The 23,268-nt window shown below is 56.6% G+C and overlaps 1 protein-coding gene across 3 annotated transcripts in view; it reads right to left on the reverse strand.

Moving 5' to 3' along the window:
* The window catches only part of GFRA2 (GDNF family receptor alpha 2), a 97,711-nt gene extending 76,580 nt beyond the window's left edge, over positions 1-21,131 (reverse strand). The window contains exons 1-4 of one of the 3 annotated variants that reach the window (XM_025394103.1): positions 21,095-21,131; positions 20,057-20,130; positions 14,558-14,872; positions 6,931-7,014 (exon numbers count right to left, since the gene is read on the reverse strand). In XM_025394103.1, the coding sequence (XP_025249888.1) occupies positions 6,931-7,014; positions 14,558-14,872; positions 20,057-20,096 (439 nt within the window). In that variant the 5' untranslated portion in view covers positions 20,097-20,130; positions 21,095-21,131. Of the gene's footprint in view, positions 1-6,930; positions 7,015-14,557; positions 14,873-20,056; positions 20,789-21,094 lie in introns of those variants that run through there. The other 2 variants (XM_025394104.1, XM_025394105.1) reach the window with 2 other exon arrangements.
* Between the last annotated feature and the right edge of the window lie 2,137 nt (positions 21,132-23,268).

Raw genomic sequence — 23,268 nt, forward strand, 5'->3', positions numbered from 1 at the left:
AGTCACCTGTCTCCAGCGCCTGACAGTCCACCTCTCCCTGTCCCCACAGCCCCCGCTCTCTTGCACCCCACACCCACTCCCTGGCCATCAGATGAATTCTCCCTGAAAGGGGAGGTGTCGGAGGTGACAGAGCTGCAGCTAAAGCCCAATTTTCGTTGACACTCAGAGCCTCTGACAGCTGTTAGAAGAAGAATGTGATTTTGAAATTTAAATAACACACTTCTGCATTCGGCTCAGGGAGACAACCTGAGGATAAGCAGTTTATCGCCCGAGCCACCGCGAAGGGGGCAGGGAGAGCTGCTGCTCTGCCGTTCTTCCGCTTCTTCCCTGCCCTCAGCCCCGTGCCCCCACCTCATCACAGGGTGGCCTCGGAACGGGGTCTCTGAGAGGCACCAGCCCGACCTGCTGAAACATTAAAGCCTCACCCTGTATTCTTTTGCTCAGCAGCCCAAGGAGAGGAGGGGGTGCCCGCACAAAGGGTAGGTCTCCTGCCCCCAGGCCTGGGGTGCACAGACGGAGCCGACCCCAGGAAGGCAAGGGGCTTCCCTAGACACCTGGCCAAGCAAAGCTGGGTCCAATCCTCCCCCAGCCCCCACCAGGCCACAGGGGTGTCTTCCTGGGGACTGACTTTTGAGCCCAGGGATAAGTCTCTCCCCACAACAAGGGCAGACCAACTCCTCCCTAGGGACCCGAGCCCACTAATCAGGTAGTCATCCTGAGTTCTGCCACGGAGAAGTCCTGGTCTGGAGCACCCCAGAGAGGCCACTGTCCTGTCTGCCACAAGGATCCTTGTTCATTGTCCCGAGCCCCCAAGCTCAAAAGACTTGGGGTTCCTTCATCACCCCAGGCTCGGCCAGACCTCCCAGCCATGATGCCACCAGGAACACCACTCCCACATCGCACTTTCTCCTCTTGCAAGACTTCCGATTTCCCCAGTCATTGCTGGTTGCTGCCTCCCCTGAACTCTTGGGGCAGCACTTGGTCTACACTGCTGCTGAAAACAAGCCACTTAGGGAGTCCCTAAGTGAGTATCTGCCTGTTGCACCACACAGTGAGGACACGGGTCTGATTCTCTTAGAGCAGTGGTTGACCATCTCCGGAACACACGAAGCACTCAATATTTACTGAACAAAACATGTTCCTTCGAGGTCTGGCCCCAGCCCTGCCCCAGCCCTGCCCCTGCCCTGCCCTGCCTTGCCCTGCCCCTTCCATGAGCAATTCCTGCACACCCCGGCCAGGATCCGCCCCTTCTCAATGCCCCAGATACTCCTAAGATGTCACACACATGTGACACCTCACAATTGCTTAGCACCTCCCGCAAAGCCATCAGCTCCCTCCAGTCAGCAAACAGTGATACCCTTCGCCAGCACCTAAGGTGCTCCTGTGCCCCAGCACGCTGAGTGCCAATGCTTGCAGGGCAGCTGGACTGCTCCATCTTGCAGATAAGAAACATGAGGTTCAGAGGGTCCAGTGAGCTCTCACAGTAGGGTAAGGCCAGGATTCAAAACGAGGACTAGCCGGTCTCAAAGTCCACATTTCAGCCGTGATGCCAAGATCCTCGGTGGCCGTGTATTAGATACAAAGGAAGTGTCACACACACAGAGGATACAGAGGGTGATGGCTGCACAGGACACAGAGACCAACACATACAATCGCACACATGCCCCCAACACGTGGCAGCGAGCACCATGATAAAGGACAAAGTGCTGTGGCACCAGGGGATGGTGGCGGTCACCTCTCAGAGGCTGTATGCAAGGCTTCTTGGCAAGGAGTAGCGTTTGAGTGCTAGTTCCCTCTTCTCCTGAGCCCGCCCTCCAACAAGGACCACAGGAGCATCTAACGAGAACATCCCTGGCCCTCTCCAGGCTCCAACCAAGCAAGATGGCCCACCCCAGATGCATGCTGGCCAACCATGGTAGACAATGCCATCTCTTCCATCTTCAGTCCACAAAGGCCACTGAGCCCAGGCCACTCACCAGCCTCTATCTGTCCCTGTCACAGCACAGCACGTGATGGCCGTCCCCACCCAAGACTCCCTCTGAGCCTCAGGGGCCCATTGCTCTGTGGAAATCACCTGATCACCTTTACTCCAGTCACCACCAAGCACTATCCCAGCATGAAACGCGGCCTTGCTTCAGCAAAGGCACACACAGTTTCTAGAATGCCGGGTTCTAAGCTGGCCCAGCCACAACCTGCCATTGGACCTTGGAGAAACCAGTCCATACTAATGTTTTAAAAAGCTAACATAGCTTAGAGCAGCATGCCAGGCTCAGGCCAAGCACTCACCTGCACTATCTCATTTAGTCCTAACAAAAATCCTCAGAGGTAGGTGTTGCCATTGGCCCCAGGCTGGGCAAGAGAACAGGACTGCGGCTTAGAGGAAAAGTGCTTCAGAGGTGGGACGGGGACTGGAATCCCATCGACATGTGTGCCGTCCCTCTGAGCCTCAGTTTCCCCTTCTGTCAGGTGAAGGGGTGGGCCTCCATGATTCCTAAGTTCCCTTCCAGCTTCAGAAAGGATGCCACATGCCCAAGCCTCTAGCCACACTTGCACGGCATGGCCAGACCCCGGAGCCCCTGCCCCTCACAAGAATGCAGACATAGCGCCTGATGACAGCCAAGGCCATCTGCCCACTTCTCCCCGTCCCTTAGGCATGGCCGCAGTATTGGTGAGGACACCTCTGCCCAACCCGCCCAGTCCTCTTCATCACCACTTTGACGTCCACCCACCTCTCTCTAGTTCTACAGGTCCACATCCCTGCTGGCTCCACACCGCCCTTCCAGGTCCTCCTTCCCTCTGCAACTTCTCTCTTCCTAAAAGATCTCTTCTTTCTTTTCCACCTTGGTTCCACCCTCTCCTGCCTCCCCAGGTGAAATTAGCTGGGATTCAGCAGTCACAGGGTCATGGAGCCTGGGGATGAGGAGGATGCTCCACTTCAGCTCCTCAACCCCTGCACCCACCTAAACAACCTCTGCCTCCACTGAGCACCCCAGGCAGACAGAGGATGACCCACTGCGCCAAGGCTGGCTCAGTCCCTGATGCACCATGGGCACTTTGCTGACATCCAATCCCACCGAACCCTTTAGGGCATCATATGTCCATCTTACAGACGTACGCAGCACAGCTCAAAAAGGCCACAGTGAGCCACAAGATCACACACCCCTAAAAGGCCTGGTCAGGATTCGAACCCAGGACTGTCTGGCTCAAGGCCCGCGCTCTTCCAGGCACCTCCCTAAATACTGTCCCACGCTTTCAAGGGCAGTTTGAATTGCTAGAAACAGAACAAAACTCACTTCTTCTCCATGAAATCTCTTCCCACATAGAAGGGGAGGGCAGGACATGTGGACACGTCTAACATCACTGTCGCTGTGACTCAGATCACAGCCACACTGCTCCCTACCTGGTCCTGGACTCAGGACTCGCTGACCCACCGCTGAGCCCAGGGTCTGTCAGGCAGCACTGGGCAGAGAGGACGGAAGAAGCTGCCCTTCCCCAAGGCTTCTGGACATTGGAGGTTGCTGCAGGAATCCTGGCAGCTTTGCAACAGAATCCCAGTATGACTTTCCAAGAACCCCAACAGAAAGAGATGAAGAAGAATAGACATTCCAGGAGGCCCCTATAACGGAGCCCTGAATTCACAGACAGGAGCTGGTAAACAGAGAGTAGCGACTGAGTCCCAGAGACACAGGAGCATCCTCCCTGATGCCCCACCTGGAGATAGTACAGACCAGAAGCGGTCACCAAGACTCCACGCCTCCCTCCCTACCCACAGTCTTTCCACACAGAGAAGCGGAGGGGGCAGCACGCAGGCAATATGAGTGGGGCTGGGGAGGGGCTTCCCACAGGATTTCGTGCAATCCTGCGGGGTGACAGCCTTTTAATGCCAAAGTTCTAGCGCAGGTTCTTGGTTACTCACAACAAGACTTTGCAGCCAGCGTACCACACACAGATGGGGGATACATGTGCCCAGACACTGACAAGCAGGAGGCTCGTGATGGCCTGAGCACTAAGCTGGTCTGCTCACCCTGCCACACCACCATTTTCTGTGTACCTTGATGGGACAAAGGTTGGGAAGCACTGCTCCAAGCTCACGTCCTCATTCAGACACAAGATCTGGTACATGAAATGAGCCTGCCCAAGACCCTACAGGGGATCTATGGTGGGGACCGCACTGGAACCGCCTCCCAGCTCCCGTTCTCGCCTCCTTTCTGCTGAGCTCCTCACCATGGCCAGCTTGGTTTCTTTTGTGTGTGTGTTTTGGGAGGTTTTTTTGAGACAGGGTCTCACTCTGTCGACCAGGCTAGAATGCAGTGGTGTCATCACGGTTCACTGCAGCTTCAAACTCTTGGGCTCAAGCAATCCTCCCACCTTGGCCTCCACAAGTGCTGAAATTAGAGGCAGGTGTGAGCCACTGTGCCCAGCCCCAGCTTGGTTTCTTCGTGGCAGGGCCAGGGCCTCCCTATTCAACTATGTGCCCAAGTCTCCCCAGACAGAGCTGCCTACTTACCTACCCCTAAGGCTTCTCTGGGTGGAGCAGAGTCAGCAGAGGCAATGAGGAGGGACCAGCACAGTCCCCAAAGCCCAGCCCTCATGGCAGGGAGTGGTCCCTGGAGCACAGAAACCCAGAGTTGCGTAGGGCCCAGTTATCTCTGGACAGCAGGTGAAAGCGGGCTGATTCAGTGAGCTGCAGACCTAGTAATTTCCTCATTTGTCTTGTCAACATCCTGTCCCACAGAGTGTCAAGTCCATTACGTAAAGATTTTCTGCTATGAAGATATTTAAGTGTGAGTCCAGGGAGCAGCAGGGGCTTGGGCTAAGGTGAGGATCTCTGCACTTCAACATCCAGAAGCAAGTCAAAGCTATTTATTCCTGCAGGGAAGCCCAGTGTCACCTGTGCACGCAGTAGTAATCTGCCAGTACCCGACCTTCACACAGAGTAGAACGTGGGTGCATATGGGGGCCACCAGGGTGTGCCCACCATAGCATCCACAGGCTAATGGCATCCTCAACCTGCTTCTGAGCCCCAGAGCACTGCCTCAGAAGGAATGGTCCAAAGTGGATTTCCATGCAAAACTCATCAAGAAATGTAAGAATCAGAATGCCTGTGCGGGAAGGACTCTCAGTCAACCCCATCCAGTCCAGCCCTTGGCCAAGACTTACCATAGAGCTGCCATGGTGCCCACAGGCAAGGCCAGCATGGAAGCTGCTCTGAGCTCAGAGCCTCTGTTATGACCCCACTGGGGCGGGGGGATTATGATGTCGAGAGCCCAGGGCAAGGTGCTCAACACAGCTGACATTGAGGTCTCCACTCCATTCACCACCAACCCAACCACCACCAGCGCCCAAGGCCATGCCCAGATGGCTACGGCCTGGCCAATACCTCCCTTCCTGGGCATCCAAGATTTCTCCCACCAGGGACACGTGTATCATCCCTGTTTCAATCTCCTAGAGCGTGCTTTCTCCATGGGAGGGAAGAGCGTCACCTGAAGGGAGCAAAAGCTGGTTCTTGAGTGGGCAAAAAGAAAAAGAGAAAGGAGATCTTACCATGGCTTCTGGTCCTCCAAAACTCAAACCTTCGAGACAAAATGTTATTCCTTGGTATTTAATCTCACTAGTTAGGAAGAATTTTTTTTTCTCCCCAGCAAACAACAATGAAAAAAAAACAATGGCTGAGAAACATGGTCCTGGAGAGTTCTTTATTCGAAAGGGCTTAGGGTCCCACTGGAAATGCTTTCAGCTCACGGTTTACAGCGGTGCTTCTCAACTGGCAGTGGCTGTGCCCCGAAGGGACACGTGGCCCTGTCTGGAGACATCTTTGTTGTCACAGCTTGCAAGAGCACTGCTGGAATCCAGTGGGGCCAGGGACGTTGCTGAACATCCTCAGACTCACAGGACAGCTCCTCCCACAAGAAAGAATTATCCAGGCTAACATGTCAATAGTGCTGCTGTTGAAAACCCTGCTTTAGAGCCATAGAAACTCCAGAAGATTTCAAAGACTGCCACAAAACTGCCTGTAAACCAGATTTCCTGTGCTCAAAGATCCCTGAGAACAAGCCCCACTCTGGCCACCCCTGAAGCATCAGTCTCCACCGATCCCTAGAGGAGCTCACCCCCCACCCCCACAGAGCACTCCCAAGACCGGAAGCCCCTCCCCAGCGCCCAGGCAGGGTGGGTTGCCCTGGGCCCAGCGTCTCCCAGATGCCACAAAGAACAAAGCCAAGAAGAAAGACCACCAGAGCTCACCTGGCCCCTACATGTGGAGCCTGGCAAAGCTAGAACCCAATGCAGACTGTATCACTCCCCAGGGTGAACGGCACAGGGGGTGGCCTGAGGGCCAGAGTGACTCCTGCAGACACTTCCCTTCCTGTGGTTCAAGAAGCAGAGCCCTCAAGAGAGAGGGAAAACCCAGGGCAGAACAGATCATCATAGGACCAGTAACACCAAGCCGCAGCTCATGCTGACTGATGCAGCGTGCTGAGCCCTTCACCACCCACTGACCCACTTAGACCTCATGGCAATCCAATGAGGTAAGGACGGTGCTCTCCCATCACAATGGAGGAAACTGAGGCCCAGACAGGGTAAGCAACATGACCAAGTGGAAAAGCTCCAAAGCAGGAGAGCCAGGGAACTGGAAAGAGGGAACGAGAGTAAGATAGAAGGGTGACACCAGGTTCCAGATTCAAGCCCTACTCCATGACAGCCAGCTGACCAGACAATTTCCATCAACATCTTGCTCCACACAAGCACCCAGAGAGGTGGGCATCGTGTTCTTTACAGAGGAGGAACGGAGGCTCAGAACTGTTAAGGGCGAGCTGACGGGCAACAGGGCCATCCTCGGATGCCAGGACGCCTGTCCAAGCCCAGAGCTCCATCTGCCACGCCACAGGGACAAGAGGAGAACTGGCCAAGTCCCAGTGCGAGCTCACTTACCTGAGAAGATTGAAGCAAGCCTGAAGATGTCCGAGAGGCGGGAGGTCACCGGCTCATAGGGGGAGGCTTCGTAAAACTCCTCACCTGGAAGACAGAACAGGCATCAGACACGGGCTTCTCCGGGCCAGAGTGCTGCCGGCACTTAGCAACTCTGCCAGAGGAAAGCTCTCTAACAGGGGAAAGCCCGTGCCACCCAGGGGATAAGAGACAGAGCAGCCCTTCCCAAAGTGAAGACTGCAGGACCAGGGCACGTTAGCAACGAAATGTTTAGCATTTCACCCAGGCAGGTCTGTCTCCCAACTAGAGGAGAAGCTCCCTGACAGCAGCTCAGAACTGCCTGACACTTCTCTCTCGTGACCACACTGCACGGCCGGCCCCCTTGGAAGGACTTCCAGGTGCATCTGGGGGAAGTAGGGCAATGCTGGCCCACGTAAGGCCAGGTATCAATCGCAGGATTTGAAGTCAAAGGGCTCTCCACGATCATTCCCCATTTCACAAGAGAGGGCTGTGAGGTGGCCCAGAGAGGTGAAGAAACCTGCTTTGAGATCACATAGCTACTCCTGGAAGGGCCAGAGCTAGACTCTGCTGTCCTGGCCCTCCCACCAGCATCCTTTCCCATCACACCATGCCAGCTCCGCCCAGGTCACTGAGGAGGAAAGAATTTCCTCTTTGCCTCCCATCGTGTCGCCAGGAGAATCTTGCTGGAGGGGCTGAAGTTCCGCTCAGTGGGTGATCTGATCCCCAGCTTCGGTCTGCGTGGCCCCTCTCCCACAGGGCCCTCCTGTCTTCCCCACCACCTGCAGGTCCTCGGACCTTTCCTCGAGGCTTTGGGTGCCTCGGGGGCTCAGGAATGGAAAAGCAAGTGAGTGACAGGAGATAGATGGCCCAGGGCTCCCCTTAAGACCCCACCAGTGTGTCAGGAATCCCACCCTCCTCTGCTAAGGCCTCAGCAGGAAAGAAAATAGCCTCTTGAGATGTTATCAGCAAGGGGAAATTGATGGCTCATCACTCATCCTGCGCGCGTGCGTATGTGTGTGTGTGTGTGTGTGTGTGTGTGTAGTGAGAAGCAGGGCACTGGTGATAACCCACAGCCTCACACACTCATTTCCCATCCAGGCAGGGCCCAGTGCCCAGGCAGGCACCTTCTGCCTAGGAGTGAGCACAGGTGGGGCAGTCTCTTCAGGGCTACCTGCAGCAAGGTATCATGCATCTGGAAGATGGGCTTTGCAACCCCTCTGCATGTGGTCACCCAGAGGCTGGAAGTGGAGACTCAACTAGCCCCCTGCAGGCTCACCGAGCAAGCAGGCTGCCTGTTATTCCTGGCAGACCCCTAGAAAAAGGGACAGCCCCAGATGACAAGGAGGAGGCACATTCCCTGCATAAGGAATAGCCTGTGCCTTTCATGTCACCTCCTAAGAGCATCCCTCATGCCCTGCGACACCCAGGACACATAGCAGGTGCCCAGCTGGAATTTGCTGACAGTCTAATCCAAATGAGACTTTTTTTTTTTTTTTTTTTTTTTTTTGAGACAGAGTCTCACTCTGTCACCCAGGCTGGAGTGCAGTGGCACGATCTCAGCTCACTGCAACTTCCATCTCCTGGGTTCAAGCGATCCTCCTACCTCAGCCTTCCGAGTAGCTGGGATTACAGGTGCCTGCCACCACGCCCGGCTAATTTTTGTATTTTTAGTAGAGATGGGGTTTCACCATGTTGGCCAGGCTGGTCTTGAACTCCTGACCTCAAGTGATCTGAGCTCCTCAGCCTCCTAAAGTGCTGGGATTACAGGCATGAGCCACCACGCCCAGTCAAGACACACTGTTTATGGCCCATATGTGATCCCAACTTCTCCTTGGGGCCTTTGGACCCCTCACCAGCCTGGATGATCTCAGTGTCCTCCACCCCACCCACGGGCACTTTAGACTCTCTTGAAAAACTCCTTGAGGTGGGGTGACCAGCCATTGCTATTTATTGAGGCCAAACAATGTAGGAACTTAGGAAATCACTTTTACAATAAAAATAATGTTATACCGTGTTTTCCAAGTGCCAGCACTGAAAGTGCTTTAGATATAGCTCACATCATCCTCTTAACTACTGTATGAGATAGGCACTATTTTTCTCCCTGTTTGACTGATAAGGAGGAACAAGGAGCACAGAGACATTAAGTAGCTTGACAAAGGTCACACAGCTAACAAGCGACAGAGCCAGGGTTCACACCCAGGCAGTGGGCTCCAAAGTCTAAGTGCTTCACTGCTGGGAATACTGTGTCCCAAAATGCAGAGTGTTGTTGGAACCAAATCATTCCTGAATAAGTACTGTTGTTCCCCTTTTCCCAAGATCAGTCTTCTGTCCGCCAGATGGTCCCCCCGGGGCGGTGGGGGTGGGGGGGCCTGTCCTTCCCTACTGCCTCTAGTGCAGCCACGGGCCTAGGTAGAGCTAGGCCAGTTTGATTAATGGGGTAGGGGTGGCAGGGTAGGAACAGCCTCTTCCAGAACTGGTTTGGAGGGGCCCAGCCTCTTTAAGTCAACTTGTGTAGCCTGTTTCTGCCATGGAATTCACCAGTGAGAAATCCTGAGGCATGAGCCACTGAAACCAGAGCCAGAATGTCAGATTCTGGGAATGGAAGAAGCCCTTGCTCTTCATCTTCAGACCAAAAGACCCTGAATTTCAGTGTCACCTTTGCAGAGGGCAAGAAACCTGGTCTCAAAGTCCCCATGCAGCCAACAGTGACAATCCCCTGTGTAAATACTGGTGGTGGTAATGGAGGAAATGGTGGCAGTGGAGGAAAACGGGGCCCAAGCCATGGGATCTCCCCACCGGCAGTGAAAAGCGACCTGGATAAGGAGTTGGGGCCCTGGGACCCACTCTGGGTCTTGCCACGAGCTTGCTGTGTGCCCTGGGAGGCCATCTCACCCATCCATGCCTCAGTTTCCCTGCCAGATGGTAGTGGGGAGCCTGAAAGATCACCAGATCCTCTGCAGTTCAGACTCTAGCAGCTCAGCAGCCACGTCTTGAGGTCACCTTCCTACCCCAGCCCACTCTCCATTCTCCCCACTGCCGCCACAGGCTCTTTGCACCTGCTGTGCACCTCGACTGCATACCGAGAGCTAAGTCCCAGGGAGCGGAAGAAGGCGGAGCAGAGCCCCATGGTAAATCACACCCACCAGCAGGGGCCAAGGAGAGGCTGAGAATCAGAAGGAAAATCCAAGCCTACACACATTGCTCCTCTCAGCGATTCTTGCCCTCTCCGCAGTCCCAGGCCTGTGCCAGGTTATTACATGTTATCAAGGAACAGGGAGGAAGGACTCGCAGTCCCCCTCAGGGAGACTGCTCAACAGGCCATGGATGCTTACCTCTCAGGCAGACCCCGCCACTCACAAGAACACTACCTGGAGGCCTCCTGGCTTCCCCTGGTCAGCCCTGGGCAGAAACTACCTCTGGGCTCCCAAGACCCAGGAGAAGGTGGAATTCCCCTATGGGGAAAAGATGCAGTCTTCTATGGAAGGAAAAACGTAAGGGTGTATTTTCTAGGCAGGGCCCAGAGGAAAGGTCTCCCGACCTGTCTGCCGGCCGGCACAGGGAACACAGTTCCTACAGCGCTGTTACCTTCTGAAGCACACAGTCGGTGTTTAACCGATGGTTGTTGAATAAATGAATTAATAAACCATCTCAAGACTTAGAACCAGGCGGGACGCAGCGGCTTATGCCTATAATCCCAACACTTTTGGAGACCAAAATGGGAAGATTGCTTGAGGCCAGAAGTTCGAGGACAGCCCGGCAATATAGCAAGACGCCACCTCTATAAAAAACAAATTAGCCAAGCATGGTGGCACATGCCTGTAGTCCTAGCTTCTTGGGAGGCTGAGGTAGGAGGGTCACTCGAGCCCACAAACCTGAGGCTGCAGTGAGCTATGATCTTGCCATTGTACTCCAACCTGGGTGACAGAGCAAGACTCTGCCTCATGAAAAAATAAATAAAAAGACTCAAGGCCAGGCACAGTTGCCCACGCCTATCATCCCAGCACTTTGGTAGGCCGAGACACAAGGATTGCTTGAGCTCCAGAGTTCAAGATCAGCCTGAGCAACATAGTAAGACCTCATCTCTGCTTTAAAAAAAAAAAATAGCCAGTCATGGCAGCAGGCTCCAGTGGTCCCAGCTACACGGGAGGCTGAAGTGAGAGAATCATTTGAGCCCAGGAGATGGAGGCTGCAGTGAGCTGTGATCATGCCACTGCACTCTAGCCTAGGTGACAGAGTGAGACCCTGTCTCAAAAAAACAAGATTTAGAACCAGAGAAGCCATCTGCAGTCAGGCACTCCCAGTCAAGCGGCCTTGAAAACCACACAGTAGGGTGCAGCTAAACGCACACAGCATCATGCTTATTTCCCTTGGATCCCATCGGCACAGTCCTCCTGTGGCCTGATGCAGTGATACAGAGGGAGCCAGTGAGATGGGAAGAGCTGTTGGTGCTAAAAGGCCCAAGTGCTCAACTCGGCTGTTCTGGCTGACAGTTCTGTCCTGTCCTCTCCCCTGTCCACTCTGCAGCCCACCCGAACCTGCCGCCCAGTCTCCCTTGGGTGGAAACTGAAGGTTGCCAGAAAGAAGACAAGAAACAGAACTACTCAGCTCAGGCATCGAGCGCTTTACTTCTTCGTGAGCTACAGAGTCCGGCTCTGGGTGAAGACAGCGCCTTATCTCCTGAAGAATAGAGTGCAGTACCCTCAGGACAGTATTCCTCCCTTTGCTCATGCTAGTTCTAGGAATCCAGGTTGCTAGGGAGAAGGCACCGCCTGATTCATGAGGAATACTTTGTTATTAATGATGGTAGTAATTATACGCATTTCTTATTCCTGTATTTAGAACATATTCGAGCCATCTCTGACTGGTCAGGGATCCCTGTTTATTTGACATCACACCTACAGCCGCTTCCTCCCTCCCTCCCAGCACCTAGAGGGAGCACTGCTCCCCCGTTCTAAGGCTCATCCCCTGGCCCACTCTGTGCCCTGGACCCAGCCCCTCCCCTTCCCAAGGGCATCATTCCACAGAAGACCCTTCCGTCTTCTTCATGGCAACATCACCATCGCTACTGTCCGACCTTAGATTTTAAACTGCTCAATCCTCTCCCATCTTTTTTTTTTTTTTAAGCATCCTTTGTTCTCTTTACACTAAAATTCCGGCAAGAGTCATCTACATTCATCATTCCTAATCCCCCTGTTCCCCTCCGCTCCCTAACCAGGCTCCTCCCTCCAGCAGGAGGGTCCAGGGAAAAGGTCTCCTGCCCTATACGATGGCTGGCATGGGGAGCATGGCCCCTCCAGTGTGTCACCCTCTGAGGCACACAGTAGATGCCTAAGAAGCTAAGAGCCTCAGCCTCAGCTTACCCTAAGCATCTGACCATGTTGAGGGTCCTCTCTTCTGGGATGAGCCCCCCTTTGTTTTCCTGCTGCTCCTCCCACCTCTCCCCAGCACCTTCTCAGCTCCCTGCAGGCTCCCTTCTCCACATCCTTAAATGCCATGGTCCCCAAGATGGTCCCCGGGGTCTGTTACCACCCTCCTCTCACTGTGGTCATACCCACGCCCTTGGCCTTAGTTTTCACCTGCAGGCTCATGTCCATTCCTCAGTCTCACTCAGACCCACTTCCTCCCTCAACTCCAGACCTGCATGTCTGCAGGGTGTGGTCAACAAGGCACGGGCCCCAAAATAGATTCCCCATCCCCCTGCCCTCCCCTCTGCACTCAAAGACTGGACTGATTCTTCTGAGGCCTCCATCACCTGCTCAGCTGCCTAAGACAGGACACTGGGTGCCCTCCTTGACTCCTCTCTCCCCTCACCTTCTCCTCTCCCGTTGGTCACCAAGACCTGTGGATTCTCTCTTCTAAATAACTCTCAGAGGGCTGGGGGGCAGTGACTCATACCTGTAAGCGTGGAACTTTGGGAAACCAAGGTGGGAGTACTGCTTGAGCCCAAGAGTTTGAGATAAGCCTGTGCAACATAACGAGACCCCATCTCTACAAAAAAATATTTAAAAATTAGCTGGGTGTGGTAGCTCACACCTGTAATCCCAACACTTAGGGAGGCCGAGGCGGGCTGATGACTTGAGCCCAGGAGTCTGGGACCAGCCTGGGCAACATAGTGAGACCCCAATAAAAATAACAAATGCATAAATAAAGAGCTCTTAGATCCATTTCTCCTTCCTTGCCATTGTCCTGGTTCTGCCACAACTGTTCCTGGCCTGTATCACAGCAGCAGCTTCTGGACAGTCCTCTAATCTACTCTCCCCACTGGCACCACAGAAACATTTTGCTGAAGCACAGATCTGATCATCGCCCTTAAAACCCTTCAGGGATCCTTCCCTCTGCCCCTAATTCTCCTCCCCACTTCCACCACCTCCCGCCACACACCACCTGCCACCCACTACCATTCTAGGCCACTTGCAGCTCTGTAAACAGGTTCGGTACTCACACTGGGCCTTTCCATGCTGTTCCCTCCACCTCCCACACTCTTCCTGCCTCCCTTCACCTATGTTCCATTTCGTGACTCTGACTCACTCTTCAGCCTCAGCCTGAAGCCTGCCTCTTCCAGGAAGATGCTTTAGATTTCACGGCAAGGGCGTGGACGCCCCCTCCAAGCTGCTACCATCACACCCTGTGTCTTCCCTCTCACAGCACTTAAGCCATCAAATGAGAGAAGCCCCCTTATTTACCCACACCCCAGCCAGATTCAGCTCCAGGAGGCCAGAGGCTGCACCAGTTTGCCCTCAACTGTTCCTACAACACCTAGAGCGTAGCAGACAATACATTCTCAATAAACATGCGTTCAGTTAATAAACTGGTTACAGTGACCCACCTCCTAAACAAATGCAAATCCTCCGCACCCAGGTCTGGAGGGGAAGGGGATGTGAGAGTGTGTTATTGGCGGAGGGATTATAGGTTCTACTTTTGTGACTCAGGGGCAGGTTTGCCAAAGGATGTGGGGCCTGCTGCCTGCACACTGCCCCAAGCCCTGTAGAAGGTGACAGGCCAGCCATGGGCTGCAGAAGCCACATGAAGGGCTGGTATCCTGGAAGCAGGGAGGCAGGAGCCAGAAGAGCAGAGTAGGGGCAGCCAGCTCTGGGATCAGCCCCAGGGCAGGACAGCAGCCGGGGCAGGGCAGCAGCCGGGGCAGCTGAAGTGGCTGGTTTCTCTGCCTGCACCCAGCCTGCCCCTTCTCTCTCCTGGTTCTCACTGATCCATCTCTGCCTGGTCACTCTTACCTCACCTTCTCTTGGAACCACTTCACACTGTCCTTGCTTGAATCATGTGGTCTTGATCCTCCCCAACCCTTGCCCACCTCCCCCACCCCACTCACCCCGCTTCCTCCAGCACCTGCTCTCCTCCTCCCACCACCTCCCTCTCTCCTCTCCAGCTGCCGCTTCTGCCTCCTCTTTGTCTCTCCTGGCCTTTTCCGACAATGCCACCCTCCTTGGTGGGGTGGCGACTTCTCTGGGTTCCAGGTTCCCCTAGCAGGTAGACACAGAGAGCTGGCCACTTCGCCCCATCACCTAGTCCTCCCTCCTGAACCCCTGGCCCGCCACATGTCCTCTCCGCCTGTGCCACACCCCTCCCCTTGGGCCACCCCGCCCAGGCTTACCCTCGGTCAGCCCCAGGTGGATGCTCCAGTAGATCTGCAGGCACTGCAGCTCCTTCTTCATGCCCCGCTTGCAGCGGCAGTCGTAGAGCGGGCTTTCCTGCAAGACCTCCAGGGCCGCCTGGCACTCCTTGTTGGCCAGCATGGTGTTCCGGTCGCGGCCTGCCAGGCACTGCCGCAGCGTGCGGTAGCGAGAGCTGCAGTTGGACTCGGCGGCACACAGCTCATTGGCCCGGACACAGTCCACTGGGGGGCGCCAGCCGTGGAGCTCGGGGCCCTGCAGGGAGGAAGGGCTGGCCAAAGAGCGGAGGGTCTCGTCTGGGTAGTGGGGAGGGAAGACAAGCATGAATGATGGCCGCCACAATCTCCCACCCAAGATACAGGCCTGGGGCTTGGGCCCTGCTGGGAACGTCACACCCATTTCACACCAAAGCACACCAAGGCGACTCTGTGGGGGGCAGCCCTCCTCACACCCGAGGGAGAACTCAGGCGTCATCCTCCCCTGGATGGCCGAGTAAGTTTTCTCCGTTTGCACACCATTCCTCCTTAGCAGCGGCCCTGGGCCTAGGAGCACGGCACAATAAAGCCAGGAAGATCCCGGCTCAAGATCACGGTCTAAGACGTCAGGAGCCCAGATGAGAATGTCACAGCCTCAGCAGAGAGCTGGGGACTGCACGGCTGGCCGGAGGCTCCACTGCTTGCTAGGGACTGCAGGGAGTGGGGAAGATCTCACTTTCATACCACCCAGGCCTCCTATAAACCCCAATAAACCTCCAGCCAGAGGCCCACCCATGGCGCTGCACTAACCCTTGGAAGCAGTGTCAAGTCGTTTCGTTGTCATAGCCTGTTAGGACCTTATAGACACCATAGAGTCCAACCCCACATTTTACCCTAGGGAAACTGAGGCCCGAAGAAGGGTGATGACAAATAAAGGTCACACATAGCGGTGGAAACGCCCCCGCAGATTCCCAGTGTACTCACTCTGACTCTCATTCTGACTCTAAGACAAGACAGGGACAGATGAGCCTAACTCTACCGTCCCGACAAGCCCAAGGAGGAGGCGCCGCTACCCCTTTCCCGCCTCACCCCTCCACACCTTCCAGTCCAACTTCACACCAGACGGAGACCTGAACCCTCGCCGTCCACAAGACAAGTTCCACCCTAGCCCCCTCCAATAGAAAATGCTTTTGTCAAGCCTGGGGAGCATCCATGCCCCCTGCGCGCCCTGCTCTCTCCCCCCCACTCTAGCTCGGCTTGTGCCTGGCTGTATCTTGCGCTTCTCTTGCTAACAGTCTCCCAAGAGGTCTGTTTCTTCATCACCTTTTACCTCTTATCTTCGAATGGCCTTGTTTTTCCTCTTTTTTCTTTCCTCTCCACCCTCCTGTGAAACCCCCTTCCCCTCTCCTCTCTTATTTTGTTCTTCCTTCCAAAAGCCAAATAATTGCAAAAGGGAAAAGCTCCCCTCCTCGGACCCCAGCCTTGCAAATGGAACCTTGCTCCTCTACCAATGTGCAATCCCCTATCAGGCCACCTTCCCGTCCTGGCCCCAGTGTCCACACCCACAGTGCCTCAGGAGGGAGGGGACAAGGAAGAAGAGAGATAAACGGCAGGACAGGCTCGCCTGATCCTTTCAAAGCCAAGCTCCTAAAATGGTTTCCTCCAGACACAGACATCGTCTTCCCAGCCCCTCTGTCCTCTGCTAAGCCCCTAACTCCAGATCCTGCCCCCAGGAAAAGCACGCACCAGGGCCCAGAGCCATGACTGCTCTTTCCTGGACCCCAAGAGTAATTTGGGAGGCTTCTAGCCCCAGAACATAATAAAATCCTAGGCCAGAAGTCCCGTCTTCAATACCGCAGAATCCCCCACCCCTACCCAGAAAAGCCGCTCTCAGGCCTTCCCCTGGGAGGCCCTGCTCAGGGGGGCGCTACCGCAGGGAGACAGCGACACCTAGGGGCAGCGCGCTGCACAGCGGGCCTTCACTCCCGAGAGCCCCCAGGGAACAGGAATCCATCCGCTCCCTGTAGGACCAGGCGGGTGGGAGACACCCCCAGGAGGCAACAGAGAAGAGCAGTAGGGGTGGGCCTGGGGTACAGAAGGCTTCTTCGGGGCCCAGAGCAAAAAACGTGCCCTTCTCCCACTGACCAGACCTCTGCCCCAGAACAGGAAGGCTGATGGATGTGGCCAGGCTGAGACAAGACCAGAGAAGAAATCAGCGCGGAGTTTGAGGCCCGGCAACGGCTGGAGAGGTGTCCTCCACACAAGCTGAGGCAGCATCTTTCTTTCCCGGCTGCAGCAGATTCCTACCTCCCTGAGGACCCGGGTACAGCTGGGCCCCCAAGAGCAGATGAGTTGACACGGCCCCGCCTGCACCTGCGGCCCCCAGCCAGCCTGCGGGAGCCTCTAGAACAGCACAGCCCTGGGCCCTCCCCGGACTTCCCCCCCCCCCCCCCGCCTCCCCATAGGCTAATGCCCTCCCACCTTTACTGAAACGAAGACTGCACTGTCATAGGGGGCCTGGGAATGGAACTTCCTGGCTTCCTTAGCCTTCTGTAGGCACAGAATTCACAGCGTGCTTAAAGGTCAGATTAGCCCAGGGGATTCAGGCCATAAGGACATTTACTTTGCTTGTCCTACAGTTGAGGCCTAGAGCCTCACAGGATGATCCTTGCACAATCTTAGGGAGGCTCCCATGCCAAAAGAGAGGGCTTCCCCCATCCTGCCACCTGGCTCGTGTGACCAGGCAAGGGACGCACTCTGCGAAGGGCCAGGGCATCCATTCACCAAACCATCCTTGACTCTTCTAGTTCATTCCATGACCCCCAGAACCAATCAAGCCCAGCCAGAGAAAGGAATCCCTGCAGCATGCAGCATGCAGCCTTTAGCTAAAAATCCTAAGAGAGTGAAGGGCAGGAGGTATCCTGGTGATGTTTCCAAATCCTAAATTAGGAGAAAACTTTGATCCATCAAGACACTGGGGTAGAGGGGGGTGGAGAAGCGACACAGAGCTACAATTGCCCTACTGCATCCAACATCCCACCAGAGTTAGAGCATGTGCTAGAAAGCCAGTCGGAAGTGGCCCCCTGGCCAGCTCAACACCCCCGCCCGAGTCACTTTCCCCATCTCCTTCTCTCCCTGGGTCAGCACTTGAGATCAAGATACTAGGCAAGAAAGGCCTCTCTCTCTCTCCACCATGGGTTATCCAGCTCAGACCTCACCCAGAATCTCAGTGTAAGGGCACACAAAAGGCCTCTGCCCCCAGCTGAAATTGACCACCAAGTCTCAAGCCCCAGAAAAACCTCCACCCACCCACCCAGTGGAATTTTCAACCAGTTCCCTGCCAGGAAAAGGGCCCCAGGGCTGAAGTTTCCTAAACAGCAACGCATCCCTTCCTTTCCACTGGCCTAACCCAGAGTCTTTCACTATCTGTGGTCACTCCACTCAGCCCAGCTTTGGAAGGGGACTTCTCGAGGAAAGGAAACTGAAGGGCTGTGACCCAATGGGATGCTGAGCCTGCTGCTCTTCTGCTCTCACCCCCACCTCTCAACACTCAGCCTCCAGGGTTGCAGACGTTGGGATGGGCCTCTCTGATCATCCCCCAAGCACACGCATACACACCCACTTCTGAGAAGGAGAAAGGTGGACTCCTCGGCCTGCCTGGCTGAAGAAAGCCTGCCTGCAATGACCAGGGGCCCACACTGCTCTTCTCCAGCCCAACCCCAGATGGTACCCACACCTGGGAGCCCTGCCCATCCTGGGGTGTGCAGCTCAGCAGTAGACAATCGGGCTGCTTTGCCTGAAATACAATTTTTTTTCCCCTTGGCCCTGATCATGCTTGGACCCAGAAGGCCGGGTTTTCAAGCCAGCGGTGGGAGAAAAGGTCAGATTTTATAGTAGCCCCTTCAGAACGAGAGTCCACTTGCCAGGGTTGTCAGAAAGGGCTTGGGGATCACAGCCGGCCCAGAGCACCTTCCAGTTTCCTTGATGAGCCCCTCCCACCCCAGAGAGAAGCTGCCTCTGGCTGAGGGAGGCAGGACCTCTAAGGCCACACACCAGAGCAGGGCCTTGCCCCCTTGGAGACTCGCACCTGGCGGGAAGCATAGGGGACAGGCAGAGAGTCCAGAGCCTGCGTGGACACCCAATGACTCCGGTCCCTTATCCTAGTCTGGTGGGCATTTCTTAGACCACACACATCCTCCTGTAACCACCTCCTACCTCCCCACTCGGGGCCTTCCCGGATCCCCTGCTGCAGGAGGGAGAGGGTAGGATCATGACCCCGGCTGGTCAGCCTGGCTTAACACTGGCTACACAGCAAGCCAAGGTGGTAGAACTGCACCCTCACTGAAGCAGACGTGTGCTCCTTACAAACACACACAGAGACACATACACACAGTAGTTACTCAGCTCCCTCTATGGGAGCATCTACTCCCTGGCAGCAGCCCTGCGTGGGACCTCGGTGGTGCACAGCCTTGCAAACGCCCGCCTTTCCTCATCTCCCTCCGGAGATTGCCTTCTCTAGACCCATTTCCCAAGCCGCTGAGAGTTCACCGAGCTTAAGCTAAGGGAGCGAGCGGCTGGGAATTGCGTGTGGAAAAGAAACTGCGTGGGGCTCGGGGCGCCAGGCAGCCCCTCCTCCCGTCCTGGAGGCGGGGGCGGGAGGGGGGCGCTTACAGAAGGAGCAGTGGTCTTTGTTAAGACCCGTTTTTCCTCCCTCGCCTCCCACCCTCTTCAACGGAGGAAGCGAACTTTGGCCTCCCTCCGGTCTCTTCCCATCAGTCACGGGTGTCCGCGGCCCCCAGAGGTGGAGGAGGGAAGGCCGGGAACGGCTGCTCACAACCCTCCGCTCCCGCCCACCCATCTGGCTCGGGACTGGGTAGGGAGAAACTTGAAAAGTGTTCCGGGGAGTGGAGCCGCCGGTTAGGGACTCAGGGTTTGGGGACGCGGGCTGCATTTGCCAGGCGCGGCTGGCAGGTGGGGAGTGACTGCCAGCGCTCCCCACCACCCCGCGATGTCCAAGCGGTAGCCGCCGGAGAAACCCGCGCCCTCCACCACGACCGACTCGGGGAGCAGACCAGGAAAGGCGGACCCGGCAGGACTCTTCTTTCCACGCCTCGGAGCTTCTCCCTCCCTCCCTCCTTGCAGATCAAGAGTTGGATATTTTTTTTTCCTTAAGTTGCCGCAATTCGAACCCATTATTTCGGGGGAGATGAGCGCTATACTGGCATGTGATCGAGCGCGGGTGTGTGTGTGTGTGCGTGTCTGCGGGGCCGGTTCGGATGTTGAGTCTCCCTCCCGATCCCCCCGCGTCGCCAGCCAGCCGTGGCTCTAGTCCCTCGTCCGCGTCCCCGCTGCCCGGCCCCGCTCAGTTCGCCAGCGCCGGGCCCGGCTCGCTCCGCGGCGCGCTCTCCCCGCCGGCCTCCCGCCAGCCCCCCGCCGGCGCTCCGCTCGCCCCCCGCCTCCCCGGCTTCTCGCCTCTCCCTGAGCTCGCCGCCCGCAGGTACTCACCTAGAAAGAAGAAGAGGCAGAAGGCGTTTGCCAAGATCATGTTAAATAAATCCCACCGTTTTTTGTCTTTCTCCCTTGTGTAAAAAAAATAACAACAACAACAATAATAATAGTCAAGCAGTGGTAATCAGCCCCAAATCCAATGCAGAGATCCCAGCTAGTCCACCCGATGAAGATCCCGAGTCCTGCGATTCTCGCCTCTGGCTGGAGGGGGTGGGGTGAGAGGAGGGCGGTGGGCTGCCTCTTGACGCCCCCCTTGCCCGCTACAATCAAATATACGCGTATCTGTGTATCGGCTTTCTAAGCCAAGAGCCCGGTCCTGGGGTCAGCCCTCCCTTCCAATCGTCCGGGAAAGCGTGAGTCCCCGCGGGTCCAATTCCCCTGCGCTTCCCAGGAGGGGCCTGGTGAGGTGGGGAGATAGGCGATTTGCGAGTAAAGGGCTGGAAGGAAGCGGCGAGGGAGGGGGTCGGAATAAAATGCAAATAGGAATGAAATCCACCGACGGGTGTCAGCGCCCAGGAACAATCCAGTCGGAGCTTCGAGGACGAGAGACTGGAGTCGCTTCTTTCGCACCAAGACGAAGACAAGATTCAAAAATAATCTTCTCCCGCTAACCCTTGCTCGGCTCACTTTTTTCTAATGGAATTCCAGTGACCGTGTGTCTCTGCGTGCGTGTGTCTTTCTCTCTCCTCTCCCTCGCTCGCTCTTTGCTCTCGCTCTCTCCAGCTCTCCCTAGCTCTCCTCTCTCCCTCCCCCTTCTCCCACTCTCCCTGCTCCTCCCTCTGCCCGCCCCTTCCCCCTTCGCGGCTCCCTCGCCGCGGCTCTCGCGCCCGCGCCCCTCTCCTCCGCCCCGGGCTCGGCGCTCGGGCTCCCAGGCGGCTGGCGGCGCGGGGCGCGGGAGCGCGGCGATGCTCTGCAGCGGCGGCGGCTACACGGCGGTGGCAGTGGCGGTGGCGGCGGCGCAGGGAATCGCTGGCATAGAGGAGAGCCCAGCCGCCGGCTCCCTCGGCTCAATCGCCCGCCCTTCCTGGGACTGACCTGCTGCCTTGGCCGGAAACTGACTGGCTCCCCCGGCTACCGCTCGGGCTCGAACCCACCCAAGCGTCGGCACCCTCCTCCTCCCTGCGCAGCGCTCCCCACCCTGGGGACGGGCTGCGCCCTCCAACCCCCACTGCCCCTGCCCCCGTCCCCTGCGCCGCCGGGTCTGGGAAGCCTGGGGAGCTGAGCTGAGGCTGGAGGGCGCGGAGTCCGTGGCGCCCGAGCCATCCGGGGGCGCGGGGAGCAGGACGCTAGAAAAATCCTATTCTGGTGGCCCGGGTCTGAGCGGGGGCTCCACCCTCCGTAGGCTGAGGCGTCCCTGCGCCCGGGCGCCGAGGCCGACAGAGCGTCTCCCCGATGGTGCCAGGGAAAAGAAGTATCCCCTCCGGCCCCAGTGCAGCCTGCCGGCCCCGGCCTAGCCCCGCGCGCACATACACGTGTGCTGTCCGCGCGGACCTCGGGAACTTTGCCCTCACGCCCGTGGCGCGCTCACCTCCCGCCCGCTCCGGCCTCCACCCCTTCGAGACGCCCCTTCCCCGGTCGGTCTCCCCTCCCCCGGCTCGGAAAGAAGCCTGCTGCGCCGGGGCACCCTGACCACCTCCTCGGAGGCCAGCGAACCTGCCAGAGTCGCCCCAGAGGGATCGGGCACGGGCTTGCACCCCACCCCGGCAGGAGCGCCCGGAGACCGACCCGGGCCGGGGCTCCGCGGCCTGCTGGGCTCCGAGGAGCTCGTCCCCGAGGCAGCTGCCGGCTCCCGAGGCTCCGGGGTGGGGTGTTTCCTCCCCACTCAGCCGGGAAGGGGGCGATTGATCCATCTGTCGGTGGGCCGGGCTCACCGGCGTGTTTTAGTCACAGAATTTACAATAAACGTCCAGAAAGACCAAAAAGGAAGCGTCTGGCTGGGAAACGGCTGGAGGAGAGGTGCGGCTGCGGTCACGTTCCGGCGAGAGCGGGAGAGGCGCAGGCCTGCGGTCGCGCGAGGGCTCACACCCACGCAGCCGGGCACCCGGGATGCCGGGGAGCTACCAGGCATCCCCCGGCCTTCGCGCCACGTTCCTCGCACGCAGCTCGGCTCGCACACGCGGTGTACTGGGGCGGGGTACCCGCAGCACCTCGGAAACTTTTCGTGCTGCCCGAAACTGAATCTGGGCTGCACGTAAGATGAATTCAGTAGTATCGGTTAAGATGCATTCTTAAATAACAAGATTCTGGAATCCAGTAAATGCTAGAAATCGACTTGGACGAGAAGGGAGGGGTCACTCACAAAACCAGCAGCCTTAGGTATTGGGAAAACTAGAGGGAGCAACTTCCATCTTGCGGGTTTGGGCGGGAAGGCGGCTGCTCCTGGCCTTGGAAGCACAGAGAGCGGGTCTCCTGTGAACACCGCTTTCCTGTGGTCCGTCCTGGGGCATCGACTTTCCTCCCTCCATCTTCTCCTCCAGCCATCCAATGGTGCCTTCTTAGAGCCTAGGCCCTAGCTGGGTAGTGGCGAGTCTGGGACAGAGGGCTTAGGGATTGGAGTTCTGGAAAGCCACCTTTAGGCCTGCTCTCCCTGTCGTTCCTCCAAGCCTCTCCTGTTCTAGGAAGTGACTTCGCATCTGACCAGGTCTCTTGGCTTTTATTCCAAAAAATTGAGGAGTGTAAGGAACCGGCTTTGGATAAGTGTAGGTTAAAAGATAAAACTTGACAGGAATTACACTGCCAGGCAGTCTTGGCCTGCAGGCCCGAGGCTGGGAGCCTCGCCTAAGTGAATGTTCTCCCCACTCCCAGCTCCCCGACTTCCAGAGTCTCCTGGTTGTCCAAATATTCCCCACCACCACCCGTTTCGGAATCTCACGCAGGCTTTCCCTCTTCCAAGGACCCCGCTCCAAACTCCAGAATTTCTGCTCAGCATATCCCTCTCCCCTTCCCCACAAAAAAAAAAAAAAAAAAAAAAAAAAATTCACTTTGTTTTAACCTCATTTGAGCATAATGAGGGAGACTCGCTGAATCATATATGGTAGTTCTCCCCTCCCACCTATCCAGACAATGAGAAAGCAGCAATGAAGCCCTGGGGATGGCTCTGAGTTCCCATTCGGGACTAAGAGGATTCCAGTAGCAGGAGGTAAGTGAGGCTTCTAGGACCCAAGAGCACCCAGCCATCCCAAAGACAGTAGAGAACACCAATCAGTCAC

This window comes from Theropithecus gelada, chromosome 8 (assembly GCF_003255815.1).
Source record: "Theropithecus gelada isolate Dixy chromosome 8, Tgel_1.0, whole genome shotgun sequence".
NCBI classification, from domain to species: domain Eukaryota; kingdom Metazoa; phylum Chordata; class Mammalia; order Primates; family Cercopithecidae; genus Theropithecus; species Theropithecus gelada.